The sequence below is a fragment of the Pecten maximus genome, chromosome 7, assembly GCF_902652985.1.
Source record: "Pecten maximus chromosome 7, xPecMax1.1, whole genome shotgun sequence".
NCBI classification, from domain to species: domain Eukaryota; kingdom Metazoa; phylum Mollusca; class Bivalvia; order Pectinida; family Pectinidae; genus Pecten; species Pecten maximus.
In genome coordinates this window covers 44,940,146-44,955,973 of record NC_047021.1, presented here as the reverse complement: position 1 = coordinate 44,955,973, position 15,828 = coordinate 44,940,146, and the positions used below count along the sequence as shown (strand labels likewise).

Here is a 15,828-nt window from a genome sequence, read left to right as displayed (position 1 = left end):
TCGTCTTGACCAGTAACGCCACCTGTCACGTCATATCTGGGGCCAAAATAATATTATACGCCTATGCCAAAAAAACAAGCAGTAACACTTAAAAATGTTCTCTGATTCCCTGATTGGACCCTGTTCCATGGGCCAAGTATCCAACAGACTGTCATGTGGACAATATCATGCCATATATTCCAAAAGAGAGTTTTGGTCCATTTCCCCTAATGGGCCCCACCTCCTGCTTGGGGGCACCAAGGTCTTAACTTAGACGGGTTTTTTTTTCATTCAGTAGTAGATGGCGTGTTGTTTATGGTTGTTTTTTTTTCTCTTCTTGTCGCCAGATTTCTGACTGAACTACAGACAGCTTAGAAGCTTGCAGCATCAAAATCCTCATCACTTTTGTACAAATTTGTTAATTAGCCACCTGCTTCAAACCCGCGATTCTGGACATTTTTGCCCAAGGTACAATAGATACATATAACTACTCCTAATTCCTCACAAGTATAAACCTTATAAAGAATATCTTTATATATCTGACCTGGACTTGGCTTATATTAGAGATATATTAGTGAAGTTAATAAGCCTCTCAGCTGAGAAAATTAGACCAATTTATATCATTCCCCATTCTATTCAACAAGATGTTTCAGAAAATGTTAAGATACACTGTCTGAAATTGATGCATGATTACAGTAGTTAATTAGAATTAATTGGATGGATACATCCTTTCATTATTCTACAATTTAAACCAAAACTTCCATTTAACTAGAACAATGTCTCCAAGACATACATGCCCCTACTGCCATGTTACTATATGAATTAGTTTCAGGATGTGACAGGACGTGACACAACTGGATTGGATGTGACAGGATGTGACAGGATGTGACAGGATGTGACACAAGCGGATATTACAGGATGTGACACAACGGGATTGGATGTGACTGGATATGACACAATGGGATGGGATGTTACAGGATATGACAGGATGGGATGTGACAGGATGGGATGTGACAGGATGTGACAGGATGGGATGTGACAGGATGTGACAGGATGTGACAGGATGGGATGTGACAGGATGGGATGTGACAGGATGGGATGTGACAGGACATGACATGGATGATGGGATGGGATAGACATAGGGCAACATTATTAACATATGACCATCCCGAGTTGACTTGGTGACATTGTGAGGTTGTCTATATATATAACACCTTACCTGGCCACCCCCAGTTGACTTGGTGACATTGTGAGGTTGTATATATATAACACCTTACCTGGCCACCCCCAGTTGTCTTGGTGACATTGTGAGGTTGTATATATATAACACCTTACCTGGCCACCCCCAGTTGACTTGGTGACATTGTGAGGTTGTCTATATATATAACACCTTACCTGGCCACCCCCAGTTGACTTGGTGACATTGTGAGGTTGTATATATATATATAACACCTTACCTGGCCACCCCCAGTTGTCTTGGTGACATTGTGAGGTTGTATATATATAACAACTTACCTGGCCACCCCCAGTTGACTTGGTGACATTGTGAGGTTGTATATATATAACACCTTACCTGGCCACCCCCAGTTGTCTTGGTGACATTGTGAGGTTGTATATATATAACACCTTACCTGGCCACCCCCAGTTGACTTGGTGACATTGTGAGGTTGTCTATATATATAACACCTTACCTGGCCACCCCCAGTTGACTTGGTGACATTGTGAGGTTGTATATATATATATAACACCTTACCTGGCCACCCCCAGTTGTCTTGGTGACATTGTGAGGTTGTATATATATAACAACTTACCTGGCCACCCCCAGTTGACTTGGTGACATTGTGAGGTTGTCTATATATAACACCTTACCTGGCCACCCCCAGTTGACTTGGTGATATTGTGAGGTTGTATATATATAACACCTTACCTGGCCATCCCGAGTTGACTTGGTGACATTGTGAGGTTGTCTATATATATAACACCTTACCTGGCCACCCCCAGTTGTCTTGGTGACATTGTGAGGTTGTATATATATATATATAACACCTTACCTGGCCACCCCCAGTTGTCTTGGTGACATTGTGAGGTTGTCTATATATATATAACATCTTACCTGGCCACCCCCAGTTGACTTGGTGACATTGTGAGGTTGTATATATATAACACCTTACCTGGCCATCCCGAGTTGACTTGGTGACATTGTGAGGTTGTCTATATATATAACACCTTACCTGGCCATCCCCAAGTTGACTTGGTGACATTGTGAGGTTGTCTATATATATAACACCTTACCTGGCCACCCCCAGTTGTCTTGGTGACATTGTGAGGTTGTATATATATATATAACACCTTACCTGGCCACCCCCAGTTGTCTTGGTGACATTGTGAGGTTGTCTATATATAACGCCTTACCTGGCCACCCCCAGTTGACTTGGTGACATTGTGAGGTTGTATATATATATAACACCTTACCTGGCCATGCCCAGTTGACTTGGTGACATTGTGAGGTTATATAACACCTTACCTGGCCACCCCCAGTTGTCTTGGTGACATTGTGAGGTTGTCTATATATATATAACACCTTACCTGGCCACCCCCAGTTGTCTTGGTGACATTGTGAGGTTGTATATATATATAACGCCTTACCTGGCCATGCCCAGTTGTCTTGGTGACATTGTGAGGTTGTCTATATATATAACGCCTTACCTGGCCATGCCGGGTTGACTTGGTGACATTGTGAGGTTGTCTATATATAACACCTTACCTGGCCACCCCCAGTTGACTTGGTGACATTGTGAGGTTGTATATATATAACACCTTACCTGGCCACCCCCAGTTGACTTGGTGACATTGTGAGGTTGTATATATATAACACCTTACCTGGCCACCCCCAGTTGCCTTGGTGACATTGTGTGGTTGTATATATATATATAACACCTTACCTGGCCACCCCCAGTTGTCTTGGTGACATTGTGAGGTTGTCTATATATATAATACCTTACCTGGCCATCCCAAGTTGTCTTGGTGACATTGTGAGGTTGTCTTTATATATAACACCTTAACTGGCCACCCCCAGTTGACTTGGTGACATTGTGAGGTTGTCTATATATATAACACCCTCCCTTGCCACCCCCAGTTGACTTGGTGACATTGTGAGGTTGTCTATATATAACGCCTTACCTGTCCACCCCCAGTTGACTTGGTGACATTGTGAGGTTGTCTATATATAACGCCTTACCTGTCCACCCCCAGTTGACTTGGTGACATTGTGAGGTTGTCTATATATAACACCTTACCTGGCCACCCCCAGTTGACTTGGTGACATTGTGAGGTTGTCTATATATAACGCCTTACCTGTCCACCCCCAGTTGACTTGGTGACATTGTGAGGTTGTCTATATATAACGCCTTACCTGGCCACCCCCAGTTGACTTGGTGACATTGTGAGGTTGTCTATATATATAACACCTTACCTGGCCACCCCCAGTTGACTTGGTGACATTGTGAGGTTGTCTATATATAACGCCTTACCTGTCCACCCCCAGTTGACTTGGTGACATTGTGAGGTTGTCTATTTATAACACCTTACCTGGCCACCCCCAGTTGACTTGGTGACATTGTGAGGTTGTCTATATATATAATAACTTACCTGGCCACCCCCAGTTGACTTGGTGACATTGTGAGGTTATATAACACCTTACCTGGCCACCCCCAGTTGACTTGGTGACATTGTGAGGTTGTCTATATATATAACACCTTACCTGGCCACCCTCAGGTTTGTACTTGGTGACATTGTTGCAGGTTGTCCCTATCTATATAAACAGCCTACCTGGCCACCCCCAGTTGACTTGGTGACATTAGTGAGGTTTGTCTTATATATCACCACCTTACCCTGGCCATCCCCAGAGTTGTCTTGGTGACATTGTGAGGTTGTATATATATATATGCCTTCACCTGGCACCCCCAAGTTGACTTGGTGACATTGTGAGGTGTATATATATATAACACCTTACCTGGCCACCCCCAGTTTGACTTGGTGACCTTGTGAAGGTTGTCTAATATATAACCAGCCTTACCTGGCCACCCCCAGTTGTTACTTGGTGACATTGTGAGGTTGTTATATATAACACCTACCCTGGCCACCCCCAGTTGTACTGGGTGACATTGTGAGGTTGTATATAATATATACACCTTACCCGTGTGGCCACCCCCAGTTGTCTTGGTGACATTGTGAGGTTGTCTATATATAACACCTTACCTGGCCACCCCCAGTTGTCTTGGTGACATTGTGAGGTTGTCTATATATATAACGCCTTACCTGGCCACCCCCAGTTGACTTGGTGACATTGTGAGGTTGTCTATATATATAACACCTTACCTGGCCACCCCCAGTTGTCTTGGTGACATTGTGAGGTTGTCTATATATAACGCCTTACCTGGCCACCCCCAGTTGACTTGGTGACATTGTGAGGTTGTCTATATATAACACCTTACCTGGCCACCCCCAGTTGTCTTGGTGACATTGTGAGGTTGTCTATATATATAACACCTTACCTGGCCACCCCCAGTTGACTTGGTGACATTGTGAGTTCTTGGTGGCGGTCGTACTACGTCAGGATTTGTACGATTGATCCCCATCATCAGGAGGTCTGCATCTGTCAGGAGTTTCTTGTTGTTAAGGTAGTCAAACTGTAAGGATATAGAAACAGTATCAGTAACAATGTCCGTGTTACAAAATAATTCTAAAGTAGTGAGAAATGTGTGCAGAACAGCAACTCTTGAAATTGTGACTATTCAAAATTTAAAAAAAATGAAGGGGAGGTAACTTAATTATGACAGTGAATGTGACATTACACGTCAGACACAGATGTCTAAAATACTCTATTAAACACAAACATAGGTTTGTAAACTTAAACCAGCAATACAATGATGAAGGAGGGATCAAGGGCAGATTGAGTAGACGAAATGTTTACAAACCTGAAGCTGCTCATCAAATGTATGGTTTCTACTGGCTTCTTCAGCAACCGCAACCAGATTCTAGGTAAAAACAAACAAGAGGCCCATGGGGTTTAACAGGCATCTGATATGTATAATGAAGGATGACTTTTGCTTTTAAACTAAGATTTAAGATATCTGAACCATGTGACTTTGAAAGTAGGCCAAGGCCATCCCTTTGAATTAACTTCATCCTAGCATGCTACTGGCCCAATATCATGACCTGGCCTAGATCTTCAGTGCGAAGGGCCATAACTATTAAAATCAGATTGGTCCTTATGTTTAAAAATTTATCAAGATTAGATTGATATAAAGCACACATACAACATACAAAATTTCATCAAAATCCATTCATATTTACTCAAGTTATGCTCAGAAGGTCAAAAAATATTACAAAGGGCCATAACTCCTTACCCAGTGGACACAAAACGTTCGGAGAACGTCCGGAAAACGTCCTATTCAGGTCACAACGTCCGTGACTTTCCTACAACGTTGTGAGAACGTTTCATGGCAAACGTTAGTACAACGTTAGCTTTTGACGTTGTAACAACGTTGTAACTAGGTTTTAATGCAAACTTTGTGTATTTATTGTTTATTTTAAACGCTTGCAAGTTTACACAAATGCCAAAGACATACCGAATGAAAACATCAAATTTCATGATAAATTTAATTATCTAATTGGCTCGAAATTTTATTTGTCAATAATGAATATGTTTAGATTAGTTTAAAAGCAACCTACGTCGCCTATAATGTGCCCTTATAATATAATATCGATCATTTATCCTTTCCTGATCCAGTTTTGCTGTTAGACCTCCTTTTATACCAATAAATGTTATCAAACTCGAACTTACGGGGTTACGATAACAAATCGGTGTTACCTCCCTTTATGTTGCAATATATATCCATCAGGGGGCAATACAAACATTCACATTCATTTCAAAAACATTTTTTAAGACGACTTTAATTTCAGTTTTAACTGCATGAAAATGTCATGTTTTGGTTGAAACCGTTGCAATTTTTTTCGGGAAAAGAAAGAGATAGAGAGAAGAAAAAACAGTATTGATATTTGCGTGGTAATTTTAACTTCCGGTTCTTTGTTCTGCAAACACATGTGGGCCGTACACACACACATTTCAATCGGACTGTTGACTTGCTGTACTGGATTATGTATTTGCTTTCAAAATAACATATGGAATTAGCTTTCTTCCCGAATACAGATCAGTAATTCAAGGTAAGTTCTATATGACTCGTATTTTGTTTATTACACTGCGTTTGATTTTGACTTGTGTTTATTTACAAACAGATCGGGCATGTTATGATTTATCTTCACGTACGTACGTACAACGGATGTACGTTTTTGGTATCACCGGGCATAAGTTTAGTTTTACGCATATTTGTTAACCGAGCACGTTATGATATATTGCCGAAAAGTTTACGGTATATCAATAATTATTGTTTTGATTTTTTCTTTACAGATTAAATGGTGATAACTGGATGCACCGAGGTAATCAGAGACATCAGAGATAGGAGTGATGGGAGGAGTGCAAGCACATGGACACATGGAAATAAAGACATTAAAATACTGTTTAAAACAACTTGAGTTTTTGTTGTACATAATAGGTAACAATAGTAGAAATTAAAACAATACGACGTTGTGACAACGTCTATACAACGTAAATAAAATGTTGCCACATCGTAACACAGTAACGTTGTGGGAACGTTGTATGAAAACGTTCCCCAAACTTTCATTTGCAACATTACTACAACCTAAATGCAACGTTGCATCCTGACGTAACTGCAACGTTCTCCAGACGTTGTGTGCCCACTGGGTAAGTTATAATTGAATCAGCCTGATCGCAAAAATTGTCTGAGATCTTACTGATAAAATTAAAGCTGCATAACAACTTTCAAGAAAATCTGTTTATATTTACTCAAGTTAACATGTTCACAAGGTCTAAACATAATAAAATTACAAAAGGCCATAACTCTGCAAGCTATCACTGAATTATCCTGATTATCAAAATTTTCCAATATCTTATTCAAATATAAAGCTCCTTACAAATTAGATTTCATCAAAATCAGTTCATATTTATCAAAGGTATCATGTTCACAAGAGAAAGAAAGTAGAAAATTCGACTTATACAAATGCTCTTATAATAATTGCAGATCCGCCAAATTATCCAACAGCCTTTAGATATTGCCTGAACAAAGTGCTATGATGTAACTGCTTCGATTCCAATTGAATCTAACACTGTGTAGAAGGAGCTAGCTTACGGTACCAAACTCGACTGTACAGTTTCCGGAAATCACAATGACTGAAACGAGGAATACCCCTGATACAACAAAAGTGAATATAGCTACAGGGTCCTGTTATATGTCTCGGGAAAGAGTTATAGCAATTATCAGTTCCATTATGACTACATGGTTATCAGCCCACGACTGGGACAAAAAAAAAACCAGAATGTCAGTCTAACACAAGGAGGAAATCCAATATGTTCAAGCTTACCGTATTAATATCAACAAATCACAAAAGTGTAATGTTAAAGTTTGGGCAGGGCTTATTTGTAGATAAATATGACAATCTGGAAAAGACAGAACTAATTGTCTTTTCCCCGAGCGTCAGCAAACAATGAAAGACTCTCCAGCCAAATGTTGGTGCCAACACTATTGATACGGTCCGAACATTAAAAAAAACAAAGAACCATCGCGATTAGCTATATTGTACGTACACTTCGATAGTTTACTGAACATGGCGAAACAGGTAAACTCAGTACCAAAGTCCTGTGTTTTTCACAGACCAGAGACACAACGAAAGGGTGTATAGACGTACCCAGCACTTTATTATCACAACTAGATGCATGTAAAATTTGGTGCATATTCGATTGATATTTACATCCTTTTTTGGCATTTACATATAATTGTCATTAGAAAATCAATCTATGAAACTGTATACTAGTGATTCAGTCCGTATACTACAATTTATAATATATATTGCATATGAGCTGTTTGAATATTTTAGCCTTTAGCTATAAGATATCACAGAAAATATAAATCAATTACGAAGTTTGTCAATGCTGTCTGCTAGCAACACTCATATCCGACATGGAATCTGATTTAAACAAAATGTCCTTAGGATTGTTGACGCCTGCTGACTCAGCGACTTTCATTCATGTGACAATTTCTGGAGGGATTTTCGGCGGAAAATATTGTACGTTAATCCAGGCGATGGAAACATCATTATTTCAGACAAAACAAATTTCAGCTGCTCTTGGATTTGAACTTGCTTCTAGCTGACTTTGGTGAGCAGGAAATTTAAAGTCTTTTTTTTTTTTTTTTTTTTTGTGGTATAATGAAAAAGTAAAGGTAATCAAAATGTAAATTTAAGCACTAAGCAGTTACCAAATGCTTAAGTATACTGTCGATATGGATACAATTTGGGTGACAGATCAATTGAATGAATGACTATGTACATGTATATATCTGTCACAAATATTGTAGTTAAATTGACCATAAACTAGCATCTGGCAACAGTTCAGCATTCAATCATTTCTGGTTGAGACTGTGCTATATGCATCACTCCGATGGATTAATTTGCCACTGCAGCGATTCACTCCATATTGGTGATGATGCAGGTATACTAATCTGCTAATGTATGTGTACAACAAAATTTTATATTGTGACCTGTATCGTACAGCTAGGTAACAATATAAAATGTTGTTGTAAACATATATTGGTCTCTATATGACCAGAACACTTGTGTATAGTACATATGTGTGTGCAGTGTTTTTGGAGGCTGCCATTTGGTTGTATGTGTGTGCAGTGTTTTCGGAGGCTGCCATTTGGTTGTATTTGTCTGCTTGTGATAGTGCAGAACTCGGATGCCAACTATGTAGTGCTACGTACCTCACTGAATCATGTACTGCTTAAGACATCCAGCAGGACACCCCACCTGGTCACATTATACAGACAATGGGCAAATCAGTTGTCCCACTCCCAAAAATGCTGAGGGTGAATCAATCAGACCCACTCCCTAAAATGTTGAGGACTTAATCAGTCGTCCCAGTCCAAAAAATGTTGAGGACTTAATCAGTCGTCCCAGTCCAAAAAATGTTGAGGACTTAATCTGTTGTCCCACTCCCTAAAATGTTGAGGACTTAATCAGTCGTCCCAGTCCAAAAAATGCTGAGGGCTAAGCAGAATAGCAACTGCATATATATATAATGAACAGATTGTACCAAAATGCCAGGAGATATAATTCTGATATTGTATAGCTTTGTTCATGATAACCACAAGGCTATACTATTTTTTTCTCTTGGGACTGTTTTGCTATTAAGTCGTAAATGCCATGTAATGCATGCCACACATTTGATTAATTTCTTGTTAACTATAACATCACATTAATTCATAGAAAAACTTGTAGAATATAATTCTGCTAAAGCCATGGATCAAAAACCTAAATACTGAACTGTCCTGCTCAAATAAAATGATGTACATTTTGAAATAGATATCAAAACATCATTCCATTACCTTAAAACAGTGAGAAGTACTGTTTGCTGGGAATTTTCGACCAGTGAATTTATGTATATGTCAGCCAAATTTTGTTTGAAGATGAAAAACTCCAGTCACAGCAAAATGCTAGTGTAACCACCAAGTTTAAACCCTTGATCAATACATTGTGCGATGACCATGTATCAAAACGTCATACTATCTCATGGTTTCAAACATTTTACTCAAGGTCTGGTCAGGTATAATTTGCATGTGGATGTTACCATGTAAAGCCATGATTATGTCCATCATTGTAACACTACCATGTACAATATGTTATATTTGCATGCAACGTTCTGTCGTTTATAACGACTATGAATATCATAGCAAGGTTAGCGATGCTTCCAGTACATCATATAGATTCTGTAAACCTTTTGCAGCCGTTTGCAGATTCTGTTTTATTTAAATATAAATGTTATATATAACCAACAGAATGTAATCTATTATAGATAGAAAAGACATTTTGATAAAATAAACTGTTGCTGTCTCCATGGTTACAATTTTGACGTTATAACAAGCGCAAAATGGATTGTATTTTTAGTTCTATAAATCACACTTTTTTCAAGATTGTTTATATCATGGCAGATTGTCAGTCAAGCATAAATATACAATAAAAACTTGTATGAAATGTAGGGACATCATAACTGACAGCTGAATTTCTGTATTTCTATTCAATAACATGCGAATATTGAAAGTAAACTCAAGACTATAAAATATATACAGTGATGCGGAAGACATTCTGAAACATTTTAGAAAAAAATTTTGGTTTAAAGGGAGGTTATTATAAACATCATTATGGCATCATTAATAAAATATGACAGGTAATAAAAACTGATAAAATGATGAATAAATCACATTAACAATATAAGTATACGGTATATATATAGATTAATTTCCTCATCATTACACAGCGCCATGCTTAATTAGTATTCCCTTCATTTTTACAGAATCATCCATTTTGAAACAATATAAGCTAAACATGATTTTCAAATAAGCCCTTCCCAAACTAAGCTTTTACACTGGGGGAAGAGCTTATTCTTTTACACTATGGGAGGAGGGCTTATTTGAAGATAGTTATGGTACAAAACTTAAACACTAGGGAAAGGGGCTTACTTGAATATAAATATGGAACTAAATTTTAACACTAGGGGAGGGGGTTTATTTGAAGAGAAAATTGTACTAAATGTTAACACTAGGCAAGGGGGCTTATTTGAAGATAAATATGGTACTAAATTTTAACACTAGGGGAGGGGGCTTATTTGAAGATAAATATGGTACTAAATTTTAACACTTGGGAAGGGGGCTTATTTGAGGATAAATATGGTTCTAAATCTTAACACTATGAGAGGGGGTTTATTTGTAGATAAATATGGTACTATATTTTAACACTTGGGGAGGGGGCATATTTCAAGATGAATATGGTACTAAATCTTAACACTAGGGGAGGGGGCGTATTTGAAGATGAATATGGTACTATATTTTAACACTTGGGGAGGGGGCTTATTTGAAGATAAATATGGTACTTATTTGCTATGAGTTATTGATGATGGTTTGCATATAAAACATATATATGAAAACCAATATATTGTACTCCATTGTACCAGTCAACATTCAGATGGAATATAATTTAGAAAATTGATTAACCTAAAACGTGAATATTGGAAATTTCCAGGATTTATAAAGGAATTTTATAAGTGTATTAAAAAACATGGTAAGTACATTCTAAATTGACTTTCATTGTAGCAGAAAGATCTGTAAATAATTCTCAGTCAAATTAATTTAAAATACTACTTGACGCCCAATGACACAATAGTAAAAAAGTATGTCATTTGAGATGTGTATGTATATAAAATGGATTTCTCTGATACTCTCAGATCTGACTGGCACTTACCCTGACAGCTCGGACTTTGCTTTGTAGTAAACGCTTGATGCTTAGAGCAGTTCTCTTGATGAGGATTTCAGGACTCCAGCGATGGGTACTTGTAAGTTTTTGATATTTCTGTAAATATAAACAGGAAAGACAGTAAAAATCACTTCATAATTTGTAAAGTATTAAATAAATTTTGTTTGTAATACATGTTTTATTGATTTACAGGGTGAACTTTGAAATATTTCATGGAGACTAGGACCAGAGGTTGCTAAAGGATAGGCACCAAACCTAGGTCAAATCTGGGTCAAATCCAGAAATCTAGGTCAAATCTTGGTCAAATCTATATGGAATTTGGGTCAAATCTAGGTCAATCTGGATCAAATCTAGGTCAAATCTGGGTCAAATCTGGGTCAAATCAGGAAATCTAGATCAAATCTATATCAAATTTGGGTCAAATTTAGATATAATCTGGATCAAATCTAGGTCAAATCTGGGTCAAATCTAGAAATCTGAGTCAAATCTATATCTAATTTGGGTCAAATCTAGGTCAAATCTGCATCAAATCTAGGCCAAATCTGGGTCAATTCTATATCAAATCTGGGTCAAATCTGGGTCAAATCTGGAAATCTAGATCAAATCTATATCAAATTTGGGTCAAATTTAGATATAATCTGGATCAAATCTAGGTCAAATCTGGGTCAAATCTAGAAATCTGAGTCAAATCTATATCTAATTTGGGTCAAATCTAGGTCAAATCTGCATCAAATCTAGGCCAAATCTGGGTCAATTCTATATCAAATTTGGGTCAAATCTCGGTAAACACTTGATCAAATCTAGGTCAAATCTGGGTAAAGTCTGGAAATGTAGGTCAAATCTGGGTCAAATCTATATCAAATCTGCAGGGTCAAGTCATAGCCTCTAAATGAGAAATTAGTTGGTGCCAACAGAACCACCAGACATATCAACAAGCATCAAACAGTTAATACTTTATATTGCCAAAGAGAACAGAAGATTTTTAATTTGGTTGATTATGATGTCGGCCATAAAACATTTTCATGATCTTCATCAATCCCCATCTCTCAAAATCCTGTGCTGTTAATGATTTTTTCAAGGATGTTGATATCAGGAAATGGAAAATTAACAATTGGGTAATTGAAATGATCACACTTATCGTAAGCTGTCCCTGTTGTTTATGTGGTGAGTAAAGATCGAGGTAAGTGGATGATGTTGAAGAGTCTATGGTGTCCTTGATTTTCAGTTCCACAGGCTATTATTCTATCAACGCGATCAATAGAGTTTAATTTGGTAAAGATAACATGATGCTATTATATCGTAGAAGGGTGAAATTGAAGGACTTTGTAACTATTTTTTGATAAGCTCTTCATGTAATCAGCCTCATAGGAAAATAAAATTAAGTCAGCCATTTAGAGAGAGGGATATAATTTAATTGTCAGCCAAACCAGTATACAGAGTGCGAATCGGCCAAACCAGTATAGAGTGTCGATCAGCCAAACCAGTGTACAGAGTGTCGATCAGTCAAACCAGTGTACAGAGTGTCGATCAGCCAAACCAGTGTACAGAGTGTCCATCAGCCAAACCAGTATACAGAGTGTCGATCAGCCAAACCAGTGTACAGAGTGTCGATCTGTCAAACCGGTATACAGAGTGTCGATCAGCCAAACCAGTATACAGTGTCGATCAGCCAAACCAGTATACAGTGTCGATCAGCCAAACCAGTATACAGTGTCGATCAGCCAAACCAGTATACAGTGTCGATCAGCCAAACCAGTATACAGTGTCGATCAGCCAAACGAGTGTACAGAGTGTCGATCAACCAAACCAGTATACAGAGTGTCGATCAGCAAAACCAGTATACAGAGTGTCGATCAGTCAAACCAGTACAGAGTGTCGATCAGCCAAACCAGTATACAGAGTGTCGATCAGCCAAACCAGTGTACAGAGTGTCGATCAGTCAAACCAGTGTACAGAGTGTCGATCAGCCAAACCAGTATACAGAGTGTCGATCAACCAAACCAGTGTACAGAGTGTCGATCAGCCAAACCAGTATACAGAGTGTCGATCAGCCAAACCAGTGTACAGAGTGTCAATCAGCCAAACCAGTATACAGAGTGTCGATCAGCCAAACCAGTGTATAGAGTGTCGATCAGCCAAACCAGTATACAGAGTGTCGATCAGCCAAACCAGTGTACAGAGTGTCGATCAGTCAAACCAGTACAGAGTGTCAATCAGCCAAACCAGTGTACAGAGTGTCGATCAGCCAAACCAGTGTACAGAGTGTCGATCAGTCAAACCAGTATACAGTGTCGATCAGTCAAACCAGTACAGAGTGTCGATCAGCCAAACCAGTGTACAGAGTGTCGATCAGCCAAACCAGTACAGAGTGTCGATCAGCCAAACCAGTATACAGAGTGTCGATCAACCAAACCAGTGTACAGAGTGTCGATCAGTCAAACCAGTGTACAGAGTGTCGATCAGCCAAACCAGTATACAGAGTGTCGATCAGCCAAACCAGTATACAGAGTGCTGATCAGCCAAACCAGTGTACAGAGTGTCGATCAGCCAAACCAGTGTAAAGAGTGTCGATCAGCCAAACCAGTGTACAGAGTGTCGATCAGCCAAACCAGTATACAGAGTGTTGATCAGCCAAACCAGTATACAGAGTGTCGATCAGCCAAACCAGTGTATAGAGTGTCGATCAGCCAAACCAGTGTAGAGTGTGCCAATCGGCTAAGGTACACTCACAGGGGCTATGTAATTGTTTCTGTCAGTATGGACCAGGAACGTAAGAAATACTTATATTTTTATATATATAGTACATATATATATACAAAATACTGTAAGTATACGATAATATCATGTTTGTCTGTCTGGGCCTGCCAACTCTATAGAACGAGATGTCCGGTGAAATTGATTACTCTATTAATACACCGACTGAACTCGTTCCTTTTACCTGTGACATCACCCCCATATTAGTGTGTATTTGATGAGACAATGCTTGCAATCAGATGGACTATTCCCAAAGAAGTACCGGAATCTCCTGGGAAATTATCAGACATGTTGATTCTGCTGTGGTCAGAACCATCCAACAGAAATCAATAGGTCTTAACAACATTGAGTTTCTATAAACACAGATAAAAGGATTGTCACATTGTTGTCAAATCCTGGAAAGCATGAAATTAACGTAATTTACAACCCGAATCAGATTTCATGACATGGCGTTACAAATTAATATAAATAAAATTGGATTACAATCGAAAGAAAATGTTCTTAATGATGAAATTAAAAGCCTGGGAGTAATAGGAGCATAATGAAATCGCTTAGAGGTATTACGTGTCGGATATCCAATATCACGTGCGTTAGCGAAATTTGCGTCCATCAACTATTGTGGCTTTCTTGATGATCTTCAAATAACAGTAAAGTGGGTTTTATGTTGTTCATCAATTTGTAGCACTTCTGTCCATTTCATAATGTAAAATGTAAAATTCATCTGATTTATAACAGCTACAAAATATTTAATCATATCAACTTATATTAATCACTTTTGTTGGCCCCAATGGTAGTGCAAAAGGAGTACTCTTACTGTCAGAGGAAACCGGAGTACCCTGAGAAATCCAACATGTTCTGGCAGTTTGTAACCCACTTTTCACATCATAATTTCTCTTAGTGGGAAAATAAACCCCAGCTGCCTAGATGAAGCCAAGGGTGTTACCACTGTCCCATTCAACACACTTTTTGTCCATTAATCTGTAATACTCCTGTTTGTCCATTAATCTATAACACTCCAGTTTGTCCATCAATCTGTAACACTCCAGTTTGTCCATCAATCTGTAACACTCCTGCTTGTCCATCAATCTGTAACACTCCAGTTTGTCCATCAATCTGTGTTACTCCTGTTTGTCCATCAATCTGTGTTACTCCTGTTTGTCCATCAATCTGTAACATTCCTGCTTGTCCATCAATCTGTAACACTCCTGTTTGTCCATCAATTTGTATTACTCCTGTTTGTCCATCAATCTGTAACACTCCAGTTTGTCCATCAATCTGTGTTACTCCTGCTTGTCCATCAATCTGTAACACTCCTGTTTGTCCATCAATCTGTAACACTCCAGTTTGTCCATCTGTTTGTCCATCTGTTTGTCCATCAATCTATAACACTCCTGTTTGTCCATCAATCTGTAACACTCCAGTTTGTCCATCAATCTGTAACACTCCAGTTTGTCCATCAATCTGTAACACTTCTGTTTGTCCATCAATCTGTAACACTCCAGTTTGTCCATCAATCTGTAACATTCCTGTTTGTCCATCAATCTGTGTTACTCCAGTTTGTCCATCAATCTATAACACTCCAGTTTGTCCATCAATCTGTGTTACTCCTGTTTGTCCATCAATCTGTAACACTTCTGTTTGTCCATTAATCTG

The 15,828-nt window shown here is 38.5% G+C and overlaps 1 protein-coding gene across 2 annotated transcripts in view; it reads right to left on the bottom strand.

Annotated features, from left to right (window-relative positions):
* LOC117330961 (voltage-dependent calcium channel subunit alpha-2/delta-3-like) overlaps positions 1-15,828 on the bottom strand; it is a 179,604-nt gene that overhangs the window by 81,457 nt on the left and 82,319 nt on the right. For both annotated transcript variants that reach the window (XM_033889543.1, XM_033889545.1), the window contains exons 3-5: positions 11,410-11,517; positions 4,956-5,015; positions 4,533-4,667 (exon numbers count right to left, since the gene is read on the bottom strand). In XM_033889543.1, coding sequence (XP_033745434.1) covers positions 4,533-4,667; positions 4,956-5,015; positions 11,410-11,517 — 303 coding nt within the window. The remainder of the gene's footprint in view (positions 1-4,532; positions 4,668-4,955; positions 5,016-11,409; positions 11,518-15,828) is intronic.